Raw genomic sequence first — 22,406 nt, 5'->3', positions numbered from 1 at the left:
GTGTTGTAGCTCACTTGATTGCTTTTGTCTTTCCTCTGCACTTTTGTTGCTGCTGCTGCTTTTGGATTCATCGCCTTCGAGCTTTCGCCACAGAGCTTCAGTCTTGATCTCATCCAACATGTCGTCTGTAGCATACAGAGCATTTTTGAGTTCGTCGAGCCACTCCCATTTTTTGAAAAAGGCTCATGAAGTCATCACAGCACATCTCAATGAACTCGTTCCCTTACTGTCCACCTCAGCTTTTCATACACTGATTCTCTGTCAAACCTAAACCACCTTATACGACGCCTGTTCGCTTTTTGTTTTTGTTTTTTTTTTGTTTTTGGTTGCTGGTTGTTGCTGGTCATGGGGAAGACTAAAGCTAGACTGAAGTTGTTTCTGCTGATGTCTAATGTTGATTCCGAAGCTCAGGCTCTGGACTTGGAGACTTAAATCACAGATCTTTATTGAAGCTTCAAGCTCCAAAAGATTCGGCTGATTGAGAAAGATTTCCTTTGAGGCGGAGCCAAGCTGCAGTATTTCAGCCTTCGTGAGTTACACCTATTTGGTGGTTCGGCCATTCTTCGCTGCCACAAGCTTCCGTATAAGATCATTGACAATACTCTCGTCCATCACAGAAAATCACCCAGAATACCAAAACCCTAGCATTCTTGGTCGAGGTGAAAATTGAGAGGATAAAAGATGCGATTAACGCGAGAAACCCCAAAGACATCGAGAATCAGAATAACAGTAAGAGCGTCAAAATCAAAATAAGAGATTTTGAGATATGATATCTAGGGATTTATGGATTAGATGAATCAAAAGCTTATCACCTATCGGCCATGCATAAAATCCCAAAAGAGGCACCAAATTATGATGCCTTATGCACCCCAAAAGCCGAACAACTTCACCAAAATCTTGAACTTTTGCAGTGCAAACAGGCTTAAAAAACCTCAGCAACTTCACTAAGTTACTGCTCTGCAACAGCGCCTTAAACAGTGTCCGTAGTTCGATTTTCCGATCACTTCCCCCGGAGCATCCAAAATGTCACAGATTGTTAAGTCATCCCCATCTTGAAAAGTCACCAGCTCATTTGCCTCCACAACTTCCTCTTGATTCAGCTCTAATTTTTTTTTTCATATCCTTTTGCTCACTCTTTGCAATTTTCTTGCAGTAAAAGTAGATGAAAAGTAGGAAAAACACCAAAGTTGATGATGAAGTCAGTGCAAGAATCAAATTTAGCACCTGGGTTTTTTGGGTGGAGGCAGGGGGGCTACAGCTGCGAGAGCTGCCATTCCGAGACGGAGAGAAGGAAGAGGTGAAAGATCTGGAACGAGATCGGGAGCGAGAAAGCGAGCTGAAGTGGGAGTCGGAGCCGGAGAATGAGCAGGAACGTGAGCGGGAGCGGGAGGATTAGCCGGATGCAGAGCCTGACGGCGAGTGACGAGCTTGAGTTAGCTTTGTCATGGCAGACAGAGACGGAAATGGCAGGGAAAGTCTCCTACCGCCGTCTCCTATGCCAAAACTGCCACCAACGCAGGATCCATCATTTTTCTTTTGAATAAGAAACAGGGTATTTTGCAAGTCTGGAAAATGGGTGTTTAATGAAAAATCGCAGAGATTTATAATGGAAACAGATAAAATGATATAATGGAAACAGATAAAATGATGTACCAAGAAGCAGAGATTTCTGTTTAATTTGGGGTTTTCTTGCAGATTCACGGTGGAGGTGAAAAAATGAAAGAGAACCGACACAACTTTTCGTATCGTTTCCCACAGACGGCGCCAAATGTTGATGCACAAAACCGGAGGTCTTGGAACAACGTAAATCCGACCGTGAATCTGTGAGAAATGTAAAAAACACAAGATGTATCATGGTTCACCCTAATGTTTGGGCTATGTCAACACTTATATTGTATTTTTCTATTTGTGAGAGGATTGTGAGGGAGAGAGAGCTTGAGATAGCTCTTTGTTTGTGAGGATGAGAGCTCCCCTTATTGTGAGGGTGAGGAGACCCTTTTATAGACTAAAGGCTCATCCCATTTTTACATATTTGCCCCTTCATTTATTACATAATTACATTTGAGTCCCCCGAGTATTTATACGAGGTCTAAATACGGAGACCCTAAATATGGTACAAACAAAATTTATAAAGACAACTTTTGAGTTTTAGATGGTAAAATAAAATCAAAATCAAGTTATAAATGGTGTAGCTAGAAATAAGCCTTGTTCAAATCATTAATGAGTGTATCCAATCATCACCACCTAATCATATGGTCTACAAAATATTATCTAAAAAACATGATCTTCATAGTATTTTCCATTTTTTATGTTTGACAATGGGGCATCAACTGTAATCAGCATTAACAAAAAAGAGGTTGCTAAAAAACTATTACACTCAAATTGTACGATAAACATAGTCAAGCTAAACTATATAATTAACAAAGTTCTATTTACAGTAAATATGTTATATCTCATAATACACACTTTGATGCATAATGATCATGTCAAAATCATATTCAAACTCCCTAGAGGGTGATTACCACTTTCGCATTTAAAATCGATTAAACTGCAAGTATATACTAGGGGTAGGTTTTGTATCATTTGATTCAAATTTTTGCCAAAACCCAAAACTAAATCTATGGGGTATAATCAAACAAATCCCCATATGGGTACAATATAATTTCCCAAAGGAACAACCACCCACAAATGTATACTCAGGAATGGTGCGAACTAGGGGTGGGCAAACGAGTCATAAACCCACGAGTCGAGGCGATTCCATGCGGTTCGGGGCACTCACCCTCTCTATCTCTATCCCGACTCCAAAACTCTAAGTCTCTGACGACACCATTCCGAGTTTCCTCCCCAAGTCGAGGCAATTCCGTGCGGTTCGAGGCACTCACCCTTTCTATCTCTATCCCAACTCCAAGACTCTAAGTCTCTAACGACACCACTCCGAGTCTCCTCCCTCAATGAATCTCTTTTCTTCTCTCGTCTCAGACCTCAATCTTGAGCCTAGGCTCCTATCTTCGTACATCGACTCTCCACACTTGCTCGTTCTTCCCCCCACCTGTAGTGACTGAGTCGACCTCGATTGTGTCGACATCACAGCAGCCAGCCACCATCACCATCATGGCATCATGTCCTGACTCTCCATCGTGGCATCCCTAGGTAATTTATGAATTAGGGTTTCTAATTTAGGAATTTAGGGTTTTTGCATAAGCTTTTCGATTGATTTAGGGTTTCTAATTTTGTTTTGATTTTGTGTAATTTGTAATGGCGAGGTAGAGGTCTTGGATCCATGGGTCCCAGGCTCCTATTTCTCTTCTTCTCGGCATCTAATTTCAGTTTTATACTGATTTTGAATTTGGGGATTTAGGAATTAGGGATTCAGTTAATTTGCTTGAAAAATTCATAAAAATGTTGGGGATTTAGCTTAATTAGGGATTCAGTTTTATTTTTTGATGAATTTGAAATTTTATTTGAAGATTTTGTTTTTATTAATTTGTTATATTTGGGGATTTAGGTTGGGGCGTGAGAAATGCTTGAAAAACATTGGATTATTTATGAGAAGCCTGGTCTTTGATCCCATGCATAACCCAGATCACCAATTATTCAGAAGGGTTGCAGTTGCAAATCAAATTAGATGGGAGTTAAATAATTTACTTGCATTTATAGAGAGAGAAAGTAGAAGATGAACCCATGTTTTGGAAATATGTTGTTTGTTGATCGTTGAGATGTGGCAAGCAAACGACGGCGATGCCTTTACATAGTGGACTTTGCGATGGAAAACTGGGGTCGCGGGCTGGTGGCAGTATGCCCAAATCCGAAAAGAAAAAAAAATGTAGTTGGACCAATCTCGAACCACGGGCCGGGTTAGATTTGGTTCCCAAACTCAAAATACCTCTACTTGGCCCAACTTGTACCATTACATTTTTAAAAGGGTAATGCCAGGTGCCTCCAAATTTTAGCTCGACCCGGCCCGTGCCCAGCCTTAGTGTGAACAAGAGAAGAAAACATGAATCTAAATAAGAGGGGTTGAAAGAAAAGTTGCAGAGAGAGACCTGCACAAGAACTAGTCGCCCATCTGGGTTACAAAGAATTTCTATGGGCATCACTTCCTGTAATTTTTCAAAATCCCACCATTCATTCAAAGCAAAATCAGAGACCTTGCAATTAAGATCATGGGAGGAAGGAGACGCCCCTTAGTCCATTGAGAGAGAGTTGTAGAGAAAAAAAGAGAAATAAGATGAGATAGAAGGAAAGCGACATCAAAGAGATAAAATAAAGAATATAATAGGCTAGGGTTTCCCTATGAATAAGACATTTAGACTTTTTGCACCTCAAGTTGGGCTTGTGCAGACTTGTGTTGAAATTAATATTGGGTTTGGAAAATAAATACCCATGATAAATCAATATATAAAATATTAATTTAGATCTAATTCAGTTCGATTTCTAAACTTCTAAAGTCGAAACGAAACCAATAACTTTCAATTTAGTCCAATCCAGTTTCTTTGTTTTGGTTCAATTTTTTTCAATTTTTGAATCAGTGAATGGTTATGTTTTAATTTTCTTTTCGTTTTTCAAGCCCACCTCTATTTCAACTTCATCAATTCCGTCCTTCATATATTATTTTAGTAATCAATGTTGTCCTTGCTCTTGAATTAGTTGCATAAATATAAAAGATGAAGGAGGAGAACTTTAATTAATGAATTTGGAACATAAAAAACCAAAATAAGGAGTTGGCAAAGCATAAACATAAATTAAAAAAAATCTTTATTCAATATTTATAAGTGTAAGAAACAATAACTAGATTGTTGGTCCAATTAGATTGAAATTAAATCAATTAATTTTGAGCCCCCAAATACTTTTAAGCTCATTAAACAACAACAACAAACATTAAAATGGTCTTCATTACGAGACACTAGTTGGAGTACATTTATAACCATTGAATTAAGTAAATTAAAAAGATTATTTATAAATAAAGGAAAAAATAATATATAAAGTGACTTTGTTAAAAAGTTGGGCTTTGCTTTATAAACTAATTGGTCCAACTATTGTCGAGATAAAATTATATTAAATAGAACAAAATTTTAAATTAAATTTACAAAATCAAATTATGTGTTATTAATAAAAAATAATCAGATTAATCGATACTTAATTAATAATTTAATCATCAACAATTATATTATTTGATTTAAAAATTAGAAAAACTATCAAAAAGTCCAAAAAACTTTATTTTAAATAAAAAATGATAAATAAAGGTGTAGTAAATAATATCAAAAAAAAAATGATTTTTCGTTAAAAGTAAATAATACCAAAATTGTTTCGTTAAAACTCTCTTAAAAATTTAGTGTTCCTAATATTACTCTTTTGATAAAAAAAAAAAAATCAAAGATATGATTTTATACCACATTAAAGAAAAAAATGAGTCCCATGTCCCTTCCCTCCAAAAATATATTTGGTACGAAAAATAGTCATAAATCATGATTGATGAGTGACCCACGCCCAGCTAATCATCCATATGCATTTCATTCCTTTTTATGTACCGAGCCCCACTCCTCTGCTCCCGCTCCTACTTTAACTCCCCCGCACGCACCCTCCTTCCGCACTCCAAAACTCCCCAAAATTCCCCACTTTTGGTTTGATTCAAAAGTCTAGAGAGCGAAAGTGAGGAGAGAGAAAAAAGACATCTTCTCTTCGCGGGCTCATCACTGACACCAATCCACAGCCAAGGCAGGCAAAAACCCTAAACAACCGCAGCTGGTTGCGATGGCCGAGTCGACTCAGTTACAGCAAGCCCAACTGGCGACGATTCTCGGTCCCGACCCGGCCCCTTTCCAAACCCTGATCTCCCACCTCATGTCTTCCGCCAACGATCAGCGCTCTCAGGCGGAGCTCCTCTTCAACCTCTGCAAGCAGACCGATCCCGACTCCCTCTCCCTCAAGCTCGCCCACCTCATCCAGTTCTCCCCCGCCGCCGAGGCCCGCGCCATGTCCGCGATTCTCCTCCGCAAGCAGCTCACCCGCAACGACTCGTATCTCTGGCCCCGATTGAATCCGACGACCCAATCAACGCTGAAGACGATTCTGCTGACGTGTATTCAGCAGGAGGGCACGAAATCCATCTCCAAGAAGCTCTGCGATACGATTTCCGAGCTCGCCTCTGGGATTTTACCCGATAACGGATGGCCGGAGCTGCTGCCGTTTATGTTCCAGTGCGTCTCGTCTGTTTCGCCAAAGCTTCAAGAAGCGGCGTTCTTGATATTCGCTCAGTTATCGCAGTACATCGGCGACATCATGGTGCCGCACATAAAAGAATTGCACGCCGTGTTCTTGCATAGCCTGGGGAATTCGCCGAGCCCCGACGTGAAGATCGCGGCTTTGAACGCCGTCATCAATTTCATTCAGTGTTTGACCAGCTCTGCGGATAGGGATAGGTTTCAGGACCTGTTGCCGGCGATGATGAAGACGTTGATGGAGGCTCTGAACAACGGGAACGAAGCCACCGCGCAGGACGCTCTTGAATTGTTGATCGAATTGGCTGGGACTGAGCCGAGGTTCCTAAGGCGGCAGATTGTGGAAGTCGTTGGCGCAATGTTACAGATTGCTGAGGCCGATTCCTTGGAAGAATCAACAAGGCACTTGGCCATTGAGTTTGTCATCACTCTGGCTGAGGCCAGAGAGCGTGCTCCTGGCATGATGAGGAAGTTGCCGCAGTTTATAAGCCGATTGTTTGCCATTTTAATGAAAATGCTTCTGGATATTGAGGACGAACCGGCATGGCATGCGGCAGAGAGTGAAGATGAGGATGCCGGTGAGACCACTAATTACAGTGTTGGTCAAGAGTGTTTGGATCGGCTTTCGATTTCCCTTGGTGGGAATACCATAGTTCCAGTAGCTTCTGAGCAATTGCCTGCATATTTGGCTGCCCCTGAGTGGCAGAAGCACCATGCTGCATTGATTGCCCTTGCTCAGATTGCTGAGGGTTGTGCTAAGGTATCGATTTTTACCTTAATTGTTGTGCATTGTTTGTGAAATTGTATATCCAGGTTAACTAATTGTCATTAGTTAGTGATATTATGCTTGGAATTGTTGCCTTTCCAATTTTACATGGTTCCGCCATTAACCACATAATGTAATTCCCCACCCCTTAGTGTAGATAATATTGTATGCATTAAAAAAAAACATGCCCTTTCTGTTGGAGTAATTGAGTTGAGTTTTGGTAATAAAAGAGCCTAGGTTTTTGACATGTGTTGAATGTGCTATTGTGTGAACTCGAATATCTAACATCTTAGATGTGATGAGTAACATTCGTTTGAAATTATTCAATGTTTGTACGGTTTGATTGTCACATTCACACTTGCACAAAATAAATGAAAAGCTTTCATACCAGATATAACACACTGATGTAAGATGTTTCACATAAGCGATTGTATAATCCTACTATGCAGTTTCTGAGGGGGCACTTCTGTATCCACAAATAAGTGAATAGTACAGCTATAAAGTACTTTTTTTGCAGCTTTCTAGTTAAATGAATTTCCATTTACCTTATTATTAATGATGACCGTTAATCTGTTCCTTTCATTTTTTTTTTGCAGGTAATGATTAAAAATTTGGAGCAAGTGGTAGCAATGGTCTTGAACTCTTTTCAAGATCCACATCCTCGTGTAAGGTGGGCAGCGATTAATGCAATTGGGCAGTTGTCTACTGATTTGGGCCCAGATCTGCAAGTTCAATATCACCAAAGTGTGCTCCCAGCATTGGCTGGAGCTATGGATGATTTTCAGAACCCTCGTGTTCAGGTTAGTACCTGATCGTGGCATCTGGTCCTGTTTCTAAGCGATTGACGTGATATTCAGTTTCATTATTTGAATGGTATGGATTTGTATCTTGCAATGCAGGTCAGTTTTTTAATGTATTAGAGGGTGACCATGATACTAATTTCGACTGGCACTTTCTCATCTTAAGGATTCTTTACAAGTTGTGCACTGTAGAGCATTCTAGTGTGTGTTCTTAAATCAATGTTTTAAGTTGCCAGTTCATCTTATGTCCTTGACTTCAGGAGAACCCTAATTTATTTAGTTCACTGTTTGTCTCTGGTTGATGGGATGTTTGAATGAGTCCACTCAAAAGTCATACCTGCTTGACTGTATGTTTCTAGTCGAATTTAAGTATGAACTTTTTGAAAAGTACAGTAGAAAACTAATCGTTGGGCTTTTGTTGTGACTTGTGAGCTACCATCGGTGTCTATAGTTGCATGCCATCCTCCATATGAGGTTCTTTATTTTCTGAATTTGGAGAAAAGTGATCATTGTGGAATGTGCTTTATTCAGCTCATTATCGAGTTCATGTAATTACACATGCAAGATTATCTATTTATTGCTTCCTTTTATGTAATTTGTTACCTGCAGGCACATGCTGCTTCGGCTGTGCTGAATTTCAGTGAGAATTGCACTCCGGATATTTTAACACCGTATTTGGATGGAGTAGTGAGCAAATTGCTTGTACTTCTGCAGGTAATGCTTCACAAGATTATGTGTATATATATTATATATACAAACACCAAATTCATGATGTAAAACCTTACTTAATTTCATGCTTTTGAACTAGTATATTTTTTTACTTGTGCCTGATTTATCACATCTCATGCAGAACGGAAAACAAATGGTGCAAGAGGGTGCCTTGACTGCTTTGGCATCCGTTGCTGATTCATCTCAGGTATTGTACTATATAATGCAATATTATAGGTGAAGTTTTGTTATTTTTTATGGATGATTAACTTTGGTGGTAATTGCGTAGGAGCATTTTCAAAAATATTATGATGCAGTTATGCCTTACCTGAAAGCTATCTTGGTGAATGCCACTGATAAGTCTAATCGCATGCTTCGTGCTAAATCGATGGAGTGTATTAGTTTGGTTGGAATGGCAGTTGGAAAAGAGAAATTCAGGGAAGACGCTAAGCAAGTAAGTCATTATACATATGAAACTAGGTTTACTTTATTGGACTTGGGATATGAATGGCAATTTGATGAATGATTGGTTTCATGTTATTTTTTAAGGTGCTTGTTCATGCAGACTTATATTTTGCTATTTTGAACCATTTCCTACCTTACTCCCCCAAATAGAATTTTTATTTTGTCAAAATTCAGAAATTGACTTCTTTATTTTTCCTTTTCTACACTCTCCTATGCTCAAGTTAAATGCTTCAGCTCTTTTCTGCTTATAGTTGGGAATTTAAAAATTGAGTCTTTCAACCTGTGCATTTTGGCTAATCTAAAAACCAAATAGAAAAATGCTGCTGCCAATTTCTCTAATCACAGATTGCTGGTTACTGTTTCTCTAAAGGTCATGGAAGTGCTGATGGCTTTGCAAGGATCTCACATGGAGACGGATGATCCAACTACAAGTTACATGTTACAAGTATGCCCTATCGTTTAATTGCACTAAAACTACTTTAGAAAGAATTATTATTTGCAATAAAAATTTATCTACAATGTTGTAGGCCTGGGCTAGACTCTGCAAGTGCTTAGGACAAGATTTCCTCCCATATATGAGTGTTGTAATGCCTCCTTTGCTTCAGTCTGCTCAACTTAAGCCAGATGTAACCATCACATCTGCAGATGACGACAATGATATTGATGACTCTGATGATGATAGGTCTGAAACTTATTCTCATTTCCTTTTTTGCTTAAGTTCCATACCAACAGGCATGTACAATATCTCAAATGTTGCATCACTACCTACCTATTTCTTGGTATCCTTCCTAAAATTTGATATATAATGTACCTGAATCTAGTGTAGTTTCATATGAACTTTCACTGCATGGATAACCACAATGGCTTTAAGATCCACATCAACTTAAAATTTTATATAATGTACCTAAAATTTTATATGCTTCTATACTTGATAATTATTTGGTTAAGTTACCAATGTACTGATTTAGAGTGTGTGAGGTGTAGATTTGATAAGTGAGTGTGTAAAAGATATCAAGATCTGGAAATAGTGCTGTTATGTAGCTCTGTGTTACTTCTCTCGCTAAAAGCTGCTTTTGTGTTTCAGTATGGAAACAATTACTCTTGGGGATAAAAGGATTGGAATCAAGACTAGTGTCTTGGAGGAGAAAGCTACAGCTTGCAATATGCTGTGTTGCTATGCTGATGAGCTGAAAGAAGGATTCTTTCCCTGGATTGATCAGGTATTCGATAGTGTCACGATTATTTTTTTTGTCCGACTTTGGCTGAATACTTATTAAGGTCATATTTATGTAGGTTGCCCCCACTTTGGTTCCACTTCTTAAATTTTATTTCCATGAAGAAGTTAGGAAGGCAGCTGTTTCAGGTAGTACTAATTATTAATACTCGTTGTTCTTATTTTCTCCTTCCTCTACAAATTTTGTTGGAGATTACTCCATTTTTAAATAAAGAGATATCTACTTTTTTTCCTAGCAATGCCGGAGCTACTGCGTTCTGCAAAGTTAGCTATAGAGAAAGGCCAAGCTCAAGGTCGTAATGAAACATATATAAAGCAATTGTCTGACTACATTGTTCCAGCTCTTGTGGAAGCATTACATAAGGTTGTTCATTGTTTTTCACTTAAGCCTCCTTGATCTAGGTGTAATGATTTAAATATTCTCTGAATTATGAGATTGCAATTTATGTGCAGGAACCTGATACTGAAATCTGTGCAAATATATTGGATGCATTAAATGAATGCTTACAGGTTTGTCATTTTTCTTTAAGAAATTGTATGAATTTTCCATTGTGGCCCTGTTTATTTTACTTTTTGCACTTACTCCGCACCAACCGACCAATTCAGTAGTGCTGGAATTGCTATATTTTTCCCTGCAAGGAAGTTGTCAATACACTTATGATTAGAAATGTTAATTGGATACTGGATACTAGTCACATTCCATGCTTTGCCACTTCTATTTTAGTTTCTTTTCTTTGCAGAATAAAAAAATTGGTTTGATTTGCAAGAACTTTTATAATTAAATATCTGCCTTGATTTTGGGCTTGAACTTGGAAATGCTGGCAGTCACTGCAGTGTAGTACTAATTAATTGTTTTGTAGTGGCCAATCCTTTATTTCAGTTTGTATGGAAACAGCGAATGAGCCAGCTGCGTTGGGAGTAAATTTTTGTTGAATTAATCATACTTTGCTCTGTTCAAAAAACAAAAAATTTGTTTTTGCTTTGTTCACAAAACAAATAAATTGTTGTGGTGTTTTCATTTTTATATTGTGCATCATTTCTTGAGTATGGCCCCATTCATGCGCCTTGTATCTTTGCTTTCAGACATCTGGACCACTTTTAGATGAAAGCCAGGTCAAATCCATTGTGGAGGAGATAAAGCAGGTGATCACTGCCAGCGCCAGTAGAAAAAGAGAGAGAGCGGAAAGGACCAAAGCAGAAGACTTTGATGCTGAGGAACATGAGCTGATTAAAGAGGAAAACGAACAAGAGGAAGAAGTTTTTGATCAAGTGAGTTTTTTTAACACAATCCGTAGGTAGCTTGTCAATGATATTGTTGATTTTTTAATTTGTTGGCCATCGTTTATATAGTGTGGGACTTTGTCCTGGTTCTCTTCAACACTTTTTTTTAATTGTATCAGGTGGGAGAGATCATTGGAACTTTGATTAAAACGTTTAAAGCCTCTTTCTTGCCTTTCTTTGATGAGCTAGCATTGTATTTAACGCCTATGTGGGTAAGTTACGTCTCACGGGTGCAGCCTTTCTTTTGGTTCCAACTTTTGGATTTTAGTTGTTTATATTTGCTTGATCACTCCCTAGAAATCTTCACTCTGTGGAAGAAGAATTTTAATTTTTTTGTCAGCCATTATGTTTGAGCTAATTTGTTTGTCTTCTGAATTATATTATTCATTTTGGGTCCTAAACACAGGCCAAGGATAAAACACCTGAAGAGAGAAGGATTGCAATATGCATCTTTGATGAAGTTGCAGAGCAGTGTCGTGAAGCAGCTGTAAAGTAAGTCTTTTTTAAATAGAACCTCAGGATTTACTTTAAGTAATTCTTGTCATTCTATACTCATATTTGGTTCTGATTTGGTTGGATCAGATATTATGACACATTTCTTCCTTTTCTGTTGGAGGCTTGCAATGACGAAAACCCTGATGTTCGACAGGTCTGATCTCAACGAGCTGTTTCAATATGTATCAGGTTGCTTTTCCTCATTAGTGTTAAGTGGTTTTTGTTTAACTTTTGTGTTTCAGGCAGCTGTATATGGGCTTGGTGTTTGTTCAGAGTTTGGTGGAGCAGTAATTAAACCTCTCGTTGGCGGTAATTCTGCTTGCATATATTAAATAGATGAAATATTTGTGTATGTTTATGAGTAACATTTTCTTGTGGCTTTGTACAGAGGCTCTATCAAGGCTGAACGCTGTTATCCAGCATCCTAACGCCCAACAATCTGAAAATGTAATGGCATATGATAATGCTATTTCTGCTTTAGGAAAAATTAGCCAATTCCACCGTGACAGTATTGATGCAGCTCAGGTACTAACTTTTATTTGCTCTGTTGTCATATGGTTTGATCAGAATTTCTCATTGGTGTTGTTATGGAATATACGCACAAAAAAGTAACGATAGAGTCTTGACTGTGAGTATCCGACTACTGTGCTATACAGTACTCTCTAATACCTTTTTTGTGCGCATGCTCCTCAGTTTAGTGCAACGCTATAACTTATCTTGCCAACTATCTCTTTCAAGAATTAAGATTATATCTTTTTTATTGGTTTTATTTATTTGTTACTATTTATTTCATTTTTTTTCATTGTCAACCTTTTGGAATTTTGCAGGTCATTCCTGCTTGGTTGAACTGTTTACCGATTAAAGGTGACTTGGTTGAAGCCAAAGTTGTTCATGAACAACTTTGTTCTATGGTAGAGAGGTAGAGTTTCAATTTTCTTTTACTTGTGCCTTGTTCTGTTACTTGTTGCCTTTTCATATATTTTACTTTTGGAATATCATTACCAAGCAAATTCATAGAGGTGACACCCTTGTAATCCATCTACAGGTCTGATCGGGAACTTTTGGGTCCCAACAATCAGTATCTTCCCAAAATTGTTGCAGTGTTTGCAGAGGTTTGTAATCTAGAATCTAATTTAGCACTCGTAAGCTATATTTCTCAGTGTCATATACCATGATCAAAATCGATGCTTCCTCAACAATACATTTCTTATTATTCTATTCCATCGGTTTGTTTGAATATATGTATCTTATTTAATGATTGTTATTGAGGTGAAGCAATTATAGGCACAACATTTATTGTATATCATGATCAAAATCAATGCTTCCTCAATAATACATTTCTCATTCGTCTATTCCATCAGTTTGATTATACGTATCTTATTTAATGATTTATGGTATGGTACAGATGTGTGCACGGTAACATGTATTCAAGCTTTCCAGAATATTTACTTTGAGGGGTATGGTTATTCATGCAGGTTCTATGTGCCGGTAAGGATCTAGCAACAGAACAAACTGCAAGCCGAATGATTAATTTGTTAAAGCAGCTTCAGCAGACGTTGCCACCAGCTACATTGGCCTCAACGTGGTCGTCCTTGCAACCCCAACAACAGCTTGCACTGCAATCTATCCTCTCCTCATAAGTACCTTGGCTTGCATTGCGCACATTGCTGCTTTCAGATACACTGTTCCCTGGCCTGCGTGTTCATTGTACGTCACCAATTCTTTTCCATAATATGTTTCCCATCAGTCATTTTTGCGAAAAGTTCTACAGCAACCCCTCAGCATCTGATCAAGCGTGGAAGTCATTGTTGCGGTTTGGTCAAATCATTTTTTGTAGGGTGTATATGAAAGTGTTAATTTATAGTGACGATTTTGAGTCTAAAAGAAAAGAAGACTTGCTGTTCCTGTTGGTGCGGGTTTCTTTTTTTTTTTTTTTTTTTTGTTGGTGCCCGAGGTTATGAGGGCTGTTGGTGAGAAAATTCTCGTGGGAGTTTTGGTCTCATCCTGTCTTTGTATTTTCCTATACCTGCGATGTAAGAATCTGTTGATGAAATTATCGATGGCGATTCTTTCATTATGTTTTCAATTTTGATCCCCAAAGGCAATAAAATTGGCTTTATGGTATAATTTCAACGGTATATGCTGACATGCTGTTGTGTTGGATCGATATATCCTTGAGGAGTGCGAGAGTTTTAGAGCACCCAAAGATGACATTTCTGGTTCCATTTCTTTGAGAAACAATGCCAAAAAACAAAAGCTTGGCTCCTCAACGGCATGTGGGAGTTTCTAGAATCCCGGAACCAAAGTGAGCTAGTCATAATTGGACCCGTCTCGAGGACCCTAGAGCTTGAGAGGAGGGGCCAACGACATGTAGGAGTTTCTAGAATCCCGAAACCAAAGTGAGCTAGTCTCATAATTGGGCATATCTCAAGAACCCTAGAGCTTGAGAGGAGCCAACGATGTGTAGGAGTTTCTAGAATCCCGGAACCAAAGTGAGCTAATCATAATTGGGCCTGTCTCAAGGACCCTAGAGCCTGAGACAGAAACATGACTTGAGAAGCTTGACTTTCAGAAATCGGACCTAAAACGTGGTGCACGAGGCTCGGACAAAGCAACGATCCGTTACAATCCAATCCTATCGATCCATAGCCATTAGAGCTTTGAATCTTATTTATCTGTTTGGTTTTTGGTTTGTATCTTTTTATGATGCAATGCAAGCCAAGTGTTTGGCATGTTTTACGTAAAGATTCCACCAAACACAAGAGAGCGTGCAGCATGAGATTCCTTCCCCTTTTTTTATAAGAATACATTTGGAGGGGACCAAATTTGTGCTCCTTGTGTCATGCCTTCGTGCTCCCACGAATTTTGCTTCTATCTCCGTTGACCAACGACTTTGGTGGTGGTGAAGACAGAGGAGTGACCACGACAACTACTCACACCCCCCGGCCCTACCCTACTTTCTAACCGTTCTTTGACTTAACCCATTTGTTTCATTTTTATATTTTTCGTCTTCTTAACTTCTTATATTTAGAAATTCTAGGTGCAGGACGTATAATTATTCTTCTCTAGACAAGACAAAGTTTAAGATAGAGGGAAAACTTAAAGATGAAAATATCACAAAATAACTTACGTATGACACTATTATGTGACGGCTCAATAGTTAGAAACATATTTCAGGTCTGTATTCTAAATGAAACGTTTTGATTCAACTCATGAAACTGGTAAATCACACGATGATGATCAGAACTCAAAAGTGAATCGTCAAAAAAAAAAAAAAAACTAACGTATGATTTGGTCGCGAGTGAGCATTGAGAAATCAGCCATCCTTCAATAACGAACAAATACAAATTGACGTGCTGACAAGGGAAAGAAGACGAGCTTCCCACTACTACCAAGTACCAAACAAAACCTTTGCCTTGTCCCAACTTTATATACAAGACTCCCCCATTCTTTCTCTTTCATTCATTCACAACTTCTCTTCAAACATTCCTACGGAACATGAAGCCCCAAAGCACTTCGAATTTTCTTTTCTTTCCTTTTTAATGTCAAATGCTGTTAAAAGCGCTTTGATTTTCTGAAAGTGCTTTTAGCCATTACAGAAGCATTCTCAAACAAGCTAAGGTTCTCTCTTTCAGCATCTGCCATGGAACATCAAGCCCCGAAGCAGCAAAAGGGAGTCTTTGCCAACAAACAAGGCAAGTCCAAAGAGAGGACCAAATCCAAGTGCAAGTTCGTTGGGGTGAGACAAAGGCCATCCGGGAAGTGGGTTGCAGAGATCAAGGACACAACAAAGAAGATAAGAATGTGGCTTGGAACCTTTGAGACTGCCGAGGAAGCTGCTCGAGCTTACGACGAGGCTGCTTACCTTCTTCGGGGTTCGAATACCAGAACCAACTTCTCCACTCATGTCCCCTCCAACTCTCCACTTTCTTTGAAGATCAGAAACCTCCTCAACCAGAAAAAGGGCTTGAAACAAAGCCCTTCAAGTTCCAACCCCAACAGATTAAATTCCACCCCTATAGCTACGACTGCTACAATTACTAACAAATATACCACTTTCAGTGACGGTTCAGCCAACTCCATTGCTACTTTTAGTGAGATTTTTCTGCCTAATTGCAAAAGCCAGAAAAATGTTCAGGTGTTCGATGATGCATATAGACCAGACGTCAGCAACTGCATCGGTGTTCTTCAACCGGGGTTGTTTCATAACCATTTCGGTCGCCAGTGGCCACTCTTAACTGGGTTTGATCAGCTTCCAGTAACCCACGAAGGGAACGATCTAGCGAAAGACATTGGTATGACATCGTCACCTAATGTTGCAGCAGAGCCAGAAGTGACAGAATTTGAGCGCTTGAAGGTAGAGAGGCAGATTTCAGCTTCGATTTATGCAATGAACGGAGTGAACGAGTACTTGGACAATGGGTACGACTCCGGTGATGCTCTCTGGGATCTTCCTAGTCTCTCTCAGTTGTTCTGCCTCGGCTGATGGCCACTCTTCATCTCTTTTTCTGAGTGATCTTATAGTTTTGATTCTTTTGAACTGAGAGAATTTTAGGGTTATTCTTGAATCTTGAGAGTTTATGTTTAGTGCAATGCTTTTGAAAGCACGAGAAGCGTAGGAAGCTGTACGATATCAATAGCTTGTACTTCCATTTAAAGATGCAAAATGAACAACATCTTCAAAGTTGCATGGAAGGAATGAGTATTGTAATGATTATAATTCTTGAGTTTCTCGCGTTTACTGAAACATGGTTATCTGAATGATTCTAATTCCTTACTTCCCCTGTGTGTTTATTAACACGTATGGAATAGAAGAAGTCCGTAATTTGATAACTTAAGAATCAGGAATCATATCAACAGGGGTTGCTAGTTGATCTCATCACTCCCATTCCTTCTTTCCCTTCCTCGATTCGCGACTTCTTTCATTCTAAGTAAGTAACATGCCGTAGTATATTGATATTCGAGAATCACTTACCCGATATACAACAATTATATATGTTTGATCCACAATTTCTAACACGATATTACAAGGCATTCAATTAATACGAAGAAGCAGAAATGAGAGTAGTTGGTGCAATTTTCCAGTGTTGAGGGAAGGTGGAAAAAAATACCAGAACTAATCAACCAGGTTTATCGGTTGTTAAAACATCATATTGCTGCCAACTGATGAAAGCGAAAATTTATCAATGGACCGCATTTTAAAACACATACAAGCTCTTGATCTCTCAATGTTGAAAGATATCCTAAATTCGAATCTCTTCTCCCAAAAATATCAAAACAAAATAAGGTAAAGACTTTTCCGGTTCACCTTAACAAGTTAACATGTAACTGCATTTCAAGACAGTGGATTGGGGTACCGATGAGTGATATTAAGTTATGAACAATACTTAGCTACTCAAGGATGAATAAAAACTCTTTACTTAAAAATTCTCAAAATTGTTCGTTGTCAATTTATAGAACTTCGTATTTATAATCATAACCGTTTATATTATAAATTACCCTATAAAGATGGCTTCTGCAAAAAAAAAATCAATTAAAATTAAGATCGATTAGTCATCAAACTATTTAAAAACAAATTAATGGTATTGGTAAAAGCATTACAAACCGTCTATGTATTTGCTACAATAGATTGACTAAAAGACCTTAATTTTAATTTATTTTTAGTAGAGATGATCCTTACAATGTGATTCATAGTATGAACGGTTCAAATCATAAACACAAAGCTCTATTATTAAAACACTAAGAGTTTCGAGTAAGAATTCTTACTTACCTTTGAATAGCCAGGTATTGTTCATGAAACCTTCTTGTAGGAAAATGGAGAAACAACATAAAATCCATCATATAATGTGTATCGAATTCTCTTCGAAACACCTGGGAAACATATAGTGTAATAATATGAAAGAGAACCATAAACATTCAGGTTCTCAGAAATGTCACTTCATTGATACCACAAAAAAGAGCGAGAAATACATAATCAGAACTTAGTGACAATTGTGACAAATTCACAGCATGAATATGGAAAGTGTACTACACAACAAAAGGAGTGACAATTGTGACAATTTCACAGCATGAAGATGGAAAGTGTACTACACAACAAAAGGAGCACAGATAGTCGAAGATGAATGATAAAACACTGTTTCTCTCGCATTAGAACACTAGTAATCTTCACTTCCCGCTTCATCATCAACACCTTCGGCACCAACTTCCTCGTAATCTTTCTCTAGAGCAGCCAGATCTTCACGAGCTTCTGAAAACTCTCCTTCTTCCATTCCCTCACCGACATACCAGTGAACGAATGCCCTCTTGGAATACATGAGGTCAAATTTGTGGTCAATGCGTGAGAACACCTCAGCCACTGCCGTGTTGTTGCTGATCATGCACACTGCTCGCTGAACCTTGGCAAGATCACCCCCTGGTACAACTGTTGGAGGCTGATAGTTAATACCACATTTGAAACCTGTTGGGCACCTGGAGAATTGAACCACCGAACTCGTCAGATAAAACATATACGTGGACCAGAATTCAGACGGATGATGCACAAACTGTTTATCTGAAAGAAAACTGGTTATTAAAGATCTAAACAACTTGGCATCAAGATAACTTCAGCTTCATGTATACATCTCCATTCCTACTGTGTATACTGATGTTCGAGACAGTATGGCATTTGAACAAAGTAAGTTTCTTCAGATACATTGATGTGAAAAAATAAATGAGTATTTTTCATCGTTTTCTTTTCCCCTTTAGGCATTGTTCTTACCAGTCAACAAACTGCACAGTCCTTTTTGTTTTGATGGTTGCAACGGCAGCATTGACATCCTTGGGAACTACATCACCCCTGTACATTAGGCAGCAGGCCATGTATTTTCCATGCCGGGGATCACACTTGGCCATCATGCTTGAGGGTTCAAAAACTGCATTTGTGATCTCAGGGATTGAGATCTGCTCATGGTATGCCTTAGCAGCTGAGATAACAGGGGCATATGAGGAAAGCATGAAATGGATGCGGGGATATGGAACAAGGTTTGTCTGGAACTCTGTAACATCAACATTAATGGCTCCATCAAATCTCAATGATGTTGTCAAGGAGGATATGACTTGTGATATCAGTCTATTCAAATTGGTGTAAGTTGGTCTCTCAATGTCTAGAGATCTCCTGCAAATATCATAGATAGCTTCATTGTCCAAGAGCACAGATACATCTGTGTGTTCAAGGAGGGCATGAGTAGAGAGAACGCTATTATAAGGCTCAACAACTGCTGTTGAAACCTGCAATGCAAGAGAATTAAGGCAGACATGAGCTTCTTATCAGCAAGTCCTATAAGTCACATTATACATTATGAAATAACAAGTGCAGTTGATTTTATATTCTGATATAAGCTAGATAACACAGAAACGTCTTTTTCACCAGAACAATTTATAAATGCTCAAGTATATCCATTTCTAATTTCATGTTTTATTGCTATGCCAGAATAAGAAACTGCTGGAACTTATGCAGGATAGTCATAGTCTTTTTCACCAGAACAATTTATAAATGCTCAAGTATATCCATTTCTAATTTCATGTTTTATTGCTATGCCAGAATAAGAAACTGCTGGAACTTATGCAGGATAGTCATAGTATTTGTAAACGTAAGTACCTGCGGAGAAGGATAGATGGTGAACCCAAGCTTTGACTTCTTTCCATAATCCACCGACAAGCGTTCTAAGAGCAAGGACCCCAAACCAGAACCAGTACCACCACCAACAGCATTGAACACCAGAAATCCTTGTAAACCAGTGCAATTATCGGCCAATTTCCTAACTCGATCAAGACAGAGATCTACAATTTCCTTTCCAACTGCAGAACAGAACCAGAAAGGTTAACTCAACAAAATTAACATAATAAAAGAGTTCATTAATGCAAGATAGAAGCAGCATCCGTTACCTGTATAGTGTCCTCTTGCGAAATTATTAGCAGCATCTTCCTTTCCAGAAATGAGCTGCTCAGGGTGGAAGAGTTGGCGATAAGACCCAGTCCTAACTTCATCAATAACAGTTGGTTCGAGATCAACAAATATGGCTCTTGGGACATGCTTGCCTGATCCAGTCTCGCTGAAGAAGGTGTTGAAAGCATCGTGGCCACCGCCCACTGTGGTATCACTTTGAAGACACAAAACCATAACTGTCCATTAGGCACTCAAATCATCTACAAATTCAAACATAAAATTGCATGCACATGGACAAAATAAAACACATACAAGCTTGAATTCGCATTTGTCAATAAATCTTTATTATCACTAATCAACAAAGTTTTATTGTTATAACCATGTCCAGAAACCAAAGAACATCATATTTAGTTCCTTGATACTATCTCTAATCTCACCAGACTTGAGACGTATCGATTACAACAGCCTTGCAAAGAATGCAAATGCATCCGATCCAGTCGGATTCAAGCGAAATCAATTCTTTTTCTTTTATGGTAACTTTTAGTTTCGCCATCGACTACTTTCAGAAAATATGTTCTTGAGTTGAAAATATTTCTGAACCCTATGAGAGTCCACACAAAAGAACCAAAAACTCCAGCAAAATACTCATGTAATCAACAGATACACCCCCAAATAAATAGATAACAACAATCAGAGATCTGAAATTCATACAAAAGAAGATCTCAAACACCAATATGTTAAAAGCAACTATTCCAAATTTCCAAGAAACCCTTGAATAACCAATAATGATAGAATCAGAACACATTGATCCACACCACCATTTGAGACAAACACCCACCAAAATAAACAAAAAACCCACAAAAAGTGCATATATAAATAGAAATATCGACGGAGATATGAAAAAAACCTACCTGGGCATCTGGCCATCAGGTTGAATTCCATGCTCGAGGCAGTAGAGCTCCCAGCATGAATTGCCCACCTGAATTCCAGCCTGCCCAATATGAATGCTTATGATTTCTCTCATCTCTCTCTCTTTTCTCTGATAAAAATTGAAACTTTATGAACTGCAGAAGTCTGTCTCCCTGTTTTGGTATACGTGAGGGCTTTGTGTGGTGTGTTGCCCTTTTTCGATAAAATGGGAATGGACAAAGATTTGAAGTCCGCTGCTAAAAAGGGGGGAAAATGAGACAGCTCATCTCTCATCCTCACCCTCCACCTGCCAGCCTGTGGTTGTCCATGTGCAGCAAGCCAAGCGTCCTTCGCGTCTGATTAGCTGTTGTTAATGCTGGATGTTACAATCCACCAACTTCTCCTCTCTAATTTTAATTTATCATTTAATTGTTTCTTATTTTTGGGCCGATTTTGATATTTTATGCTTCGTCGCTTCTCCGCTTTCTTTGGAATTGGATTCTCTCCGAATTCAAAAAGATCTGAACCCACTAATCAATGCATTTAGATCATTGAAATTGATCAAACGACTACAATTATTATAACTTTTAGAAATATCTTTTATTTATAACCGTTAAATCAAATTTCAATGGTTCAGATGCATTGATTAGTGCGCTCAAATCCCTTGGATCCGGTTTTCTTCCTTCTAAACTGTACTCTCTTTTTTTTTCTTTTCCTTCTAAAAATCAATTTGTCTGTTTACAAGTATTTTCTCCGCACCGGCCCATTTGGCGTTGATTGCATGGGATCGAAAGATTTTTGGTTTTGTGGACAAATAGAGCAGGTAGGTGCTCCATATCGTTCCTGCAGTGGAGTGTAGTGTAGGTATAAGGTAATTTGGAAGCGATTTTAGAAACCAATTGCAATTGGAGAAAAAAATCTCAATACCGTATTCTTCGCTCAAAAGCGAAGCAATCTCGACCAAAGGACGAGTCTGACATTTCTGCTTCGTTTTGGTTGTGGGACTTTACTAGTTATTATTGTCTTGGGGACGTTTCTTTGTAATTTTTCTTTTCGACTAGATTTATTTTATTTTCTCACTTTTATTTTCCAATAATTTGGTGGAATAATGAGTGTGTATTTGAAAGAGTAACATCAATGAAAAGGCAGAAACAAAGCATAATAATTAGAGCAGAAATGAGTGCACCTTTTGAATTATTACTAGTAAAATATTGGTTGGTCTGCAACCACAACAAATGGGACAAGTAGAGCATGTGTCTATATATGCATATTATTGCATGACATAATATTATGAAGGTTGAATGCTAGAGGCTGTCTATTCTGCTTAAGTATGCGAAATGGATATATAATTCAAGTTGGAGGAGTTTTGAGAGAGATTTTTCTTTTATATATTAATTGTATAGTATAGCCAGGGTTCCATGCATTATTCTTGTTTGGGTTTATATTTAATATTGGTATTTGTGATAATAAAGGTTAAGAGATGCAAAAGCCAATGAAGACTTGCCCGAGCCCAGTCGATAGGCCCAAGATAAATTGGAAGTTATTTCAGCAAATGCATAGGCCACATGCCTATGTTTAAAGTGATGGGCAACATATAACAACTCAC

At 38.3% G+C, this 22,406-nt stretch overlaps 3 protein-coding genes across 3 annotated transcripts; 2 read left to right on the top strand and 1 right to left on the bottom strand.

Moving 5' to 3' along the window:
- Positions 1–5,556: 5,556 nt before the first annotated feature.
- LOC103414914 (uncharacterized) lies at positions 5,557–14,094 on the top strand. Its single transcript, XM_070817990.1, has 20 exons — positions 5,557–6,978; positions 7,581–7,784; positions 8,394–8,498; positions 8,635–8,700; positions 8,782–8,946; positions 9,328–9,402; positions 9,485–9,639; positions 10,042–10,177; positions 10,251–10,320; positions 10,428–10,555; positions 10,645–10,701; positions 11,275–11,460; positions 11,592–11,684; positions 11,879–11,964; positions 12,055–12,121; positions 12,210–12,276; positions 12,356–12,492; positions 12,795–12,886; positions 13,013–13,079; positions 13,443–14,094. The coding sequence occupies exons 1-20, from the start codon at positions 5,752–5,754 to the stop codon at positions 13,605–13,607; spliced, it is 3,348 nt and encodes a 1,115-aa protein (XP_070674091.1). The 5' UTR covers positions 5,557–5,751; the 3' UTR covers positions 13,608–14,094.
- Positions 14,095–15,433: 1,339 nt separating this feature from the next.
- On the top strand, positions 15,434–16,662 carry LOC103414905 (ethylene-responsive transcription factor ERN1-like). The gene has a single exon (XM_008353266.4). It carries the CDS (start codon positions 15,611–15,613, stop codon positions 16,451–16,453), a length of 843 nt encoding a protein of 280 aa, XP_008351488.3. The 5' UTR covers positions 15,434–15,610; the 3' UTR covers positions 16,454–16,662.
- Positions 16,663–17,888: 1,226 nt separating this feature from the next.
- Positions 17,889–21,233, bottom strand: LOC103414895 (tubulin alpha-5 chain). The gene is made up of 5 exons (XM_008353257.4): positions 20,803–21,233; positions 19,891–20,105; positions 19,604–19,803; positions 18,725–19,233; positions 17,889–18,435 (listed from the first exon to the last, which is right to left on the bottom strand). Exons 1-5 carry the CDS (start codon positions 20,913–20,915, stop codon positions 18,123–18,125), a joined length of 1,350 nt encoding a protein of 449 aa, XP_008351479.1. The 5' UTR covers positions 20,916–21,233; the 3' UTR covers positions 17,889–18,122.
- Between the last annotated feature and the right edge of the window lie 1,173 nt (positions 21,234–22,406).

The sequence above is a fragment of the Malus domestica genome, chromosome 03 (assembly GCF_042453785.1).
Source record: "Malus domestica chromosome 03, GDT2T_hap1".
In the NCBI taxonomy this organism is placed as follows: Eukaryota; Viridiplantae; Streptophyta; class Magnoliopsida; order Rosales; family Rosaceae; genus Malus; species Malus domestica.
The sequence above is the reverse complement of the archived record's forward strand: the minus strand, read 5'-3'. Positions and strand labels throughout refer to the sequence as shown.

Coding starts and splice junctions, on each gene's coding strand:
- LOC103414914 (XM_070817990.1), top strand. CDS start 5,752: ATGGCCGAGTCGACTCAGTTACAGCAAGCCCAACTGGCGACGATTCTC. Junction 8,701..8,781: donor CCGTTGCTGATTCATCTCAG/GTATTGTACTAT, acceptor GTAATTGCGTAG/GAGCATTTTCAAAAATATTA. Junction 12,887..13,012: donor CTTTGTTCTATGGTAGAGAG/GTAGAGTTTCAA, acceptor ATCCATCTACAG/GTCTGATCGGGAACTTTTGG.
- LOC103414905 (XM_008353266.4), top strand. CDS start 15,611: ATGGAACATCAAGCCCCGAAGCAGCAAAAGGGAGTCTTTGCCAACAAA.
- LOC103414895 (XM_008353257.4), bottom strand. CDS start 20,915: ATGAGAGAAATCATAAGCATTCATATTGGGCAGGCTGGAATTCAGGTG. Junction 19,804..19,890: donor CGCAAGAGGACACTATACAG/GTAACGGATGCT, acceptor TCTGTTCTGCAG/TTGGAAAGGAAATTGTAGAT. Junction 19,234..19,603: donor CCATCTATCCTTCTCCGCAG/GTACTTACGTTT, acceptor CTTGCATTGCAG/GTTTCAACAGCAGTTGTTGA.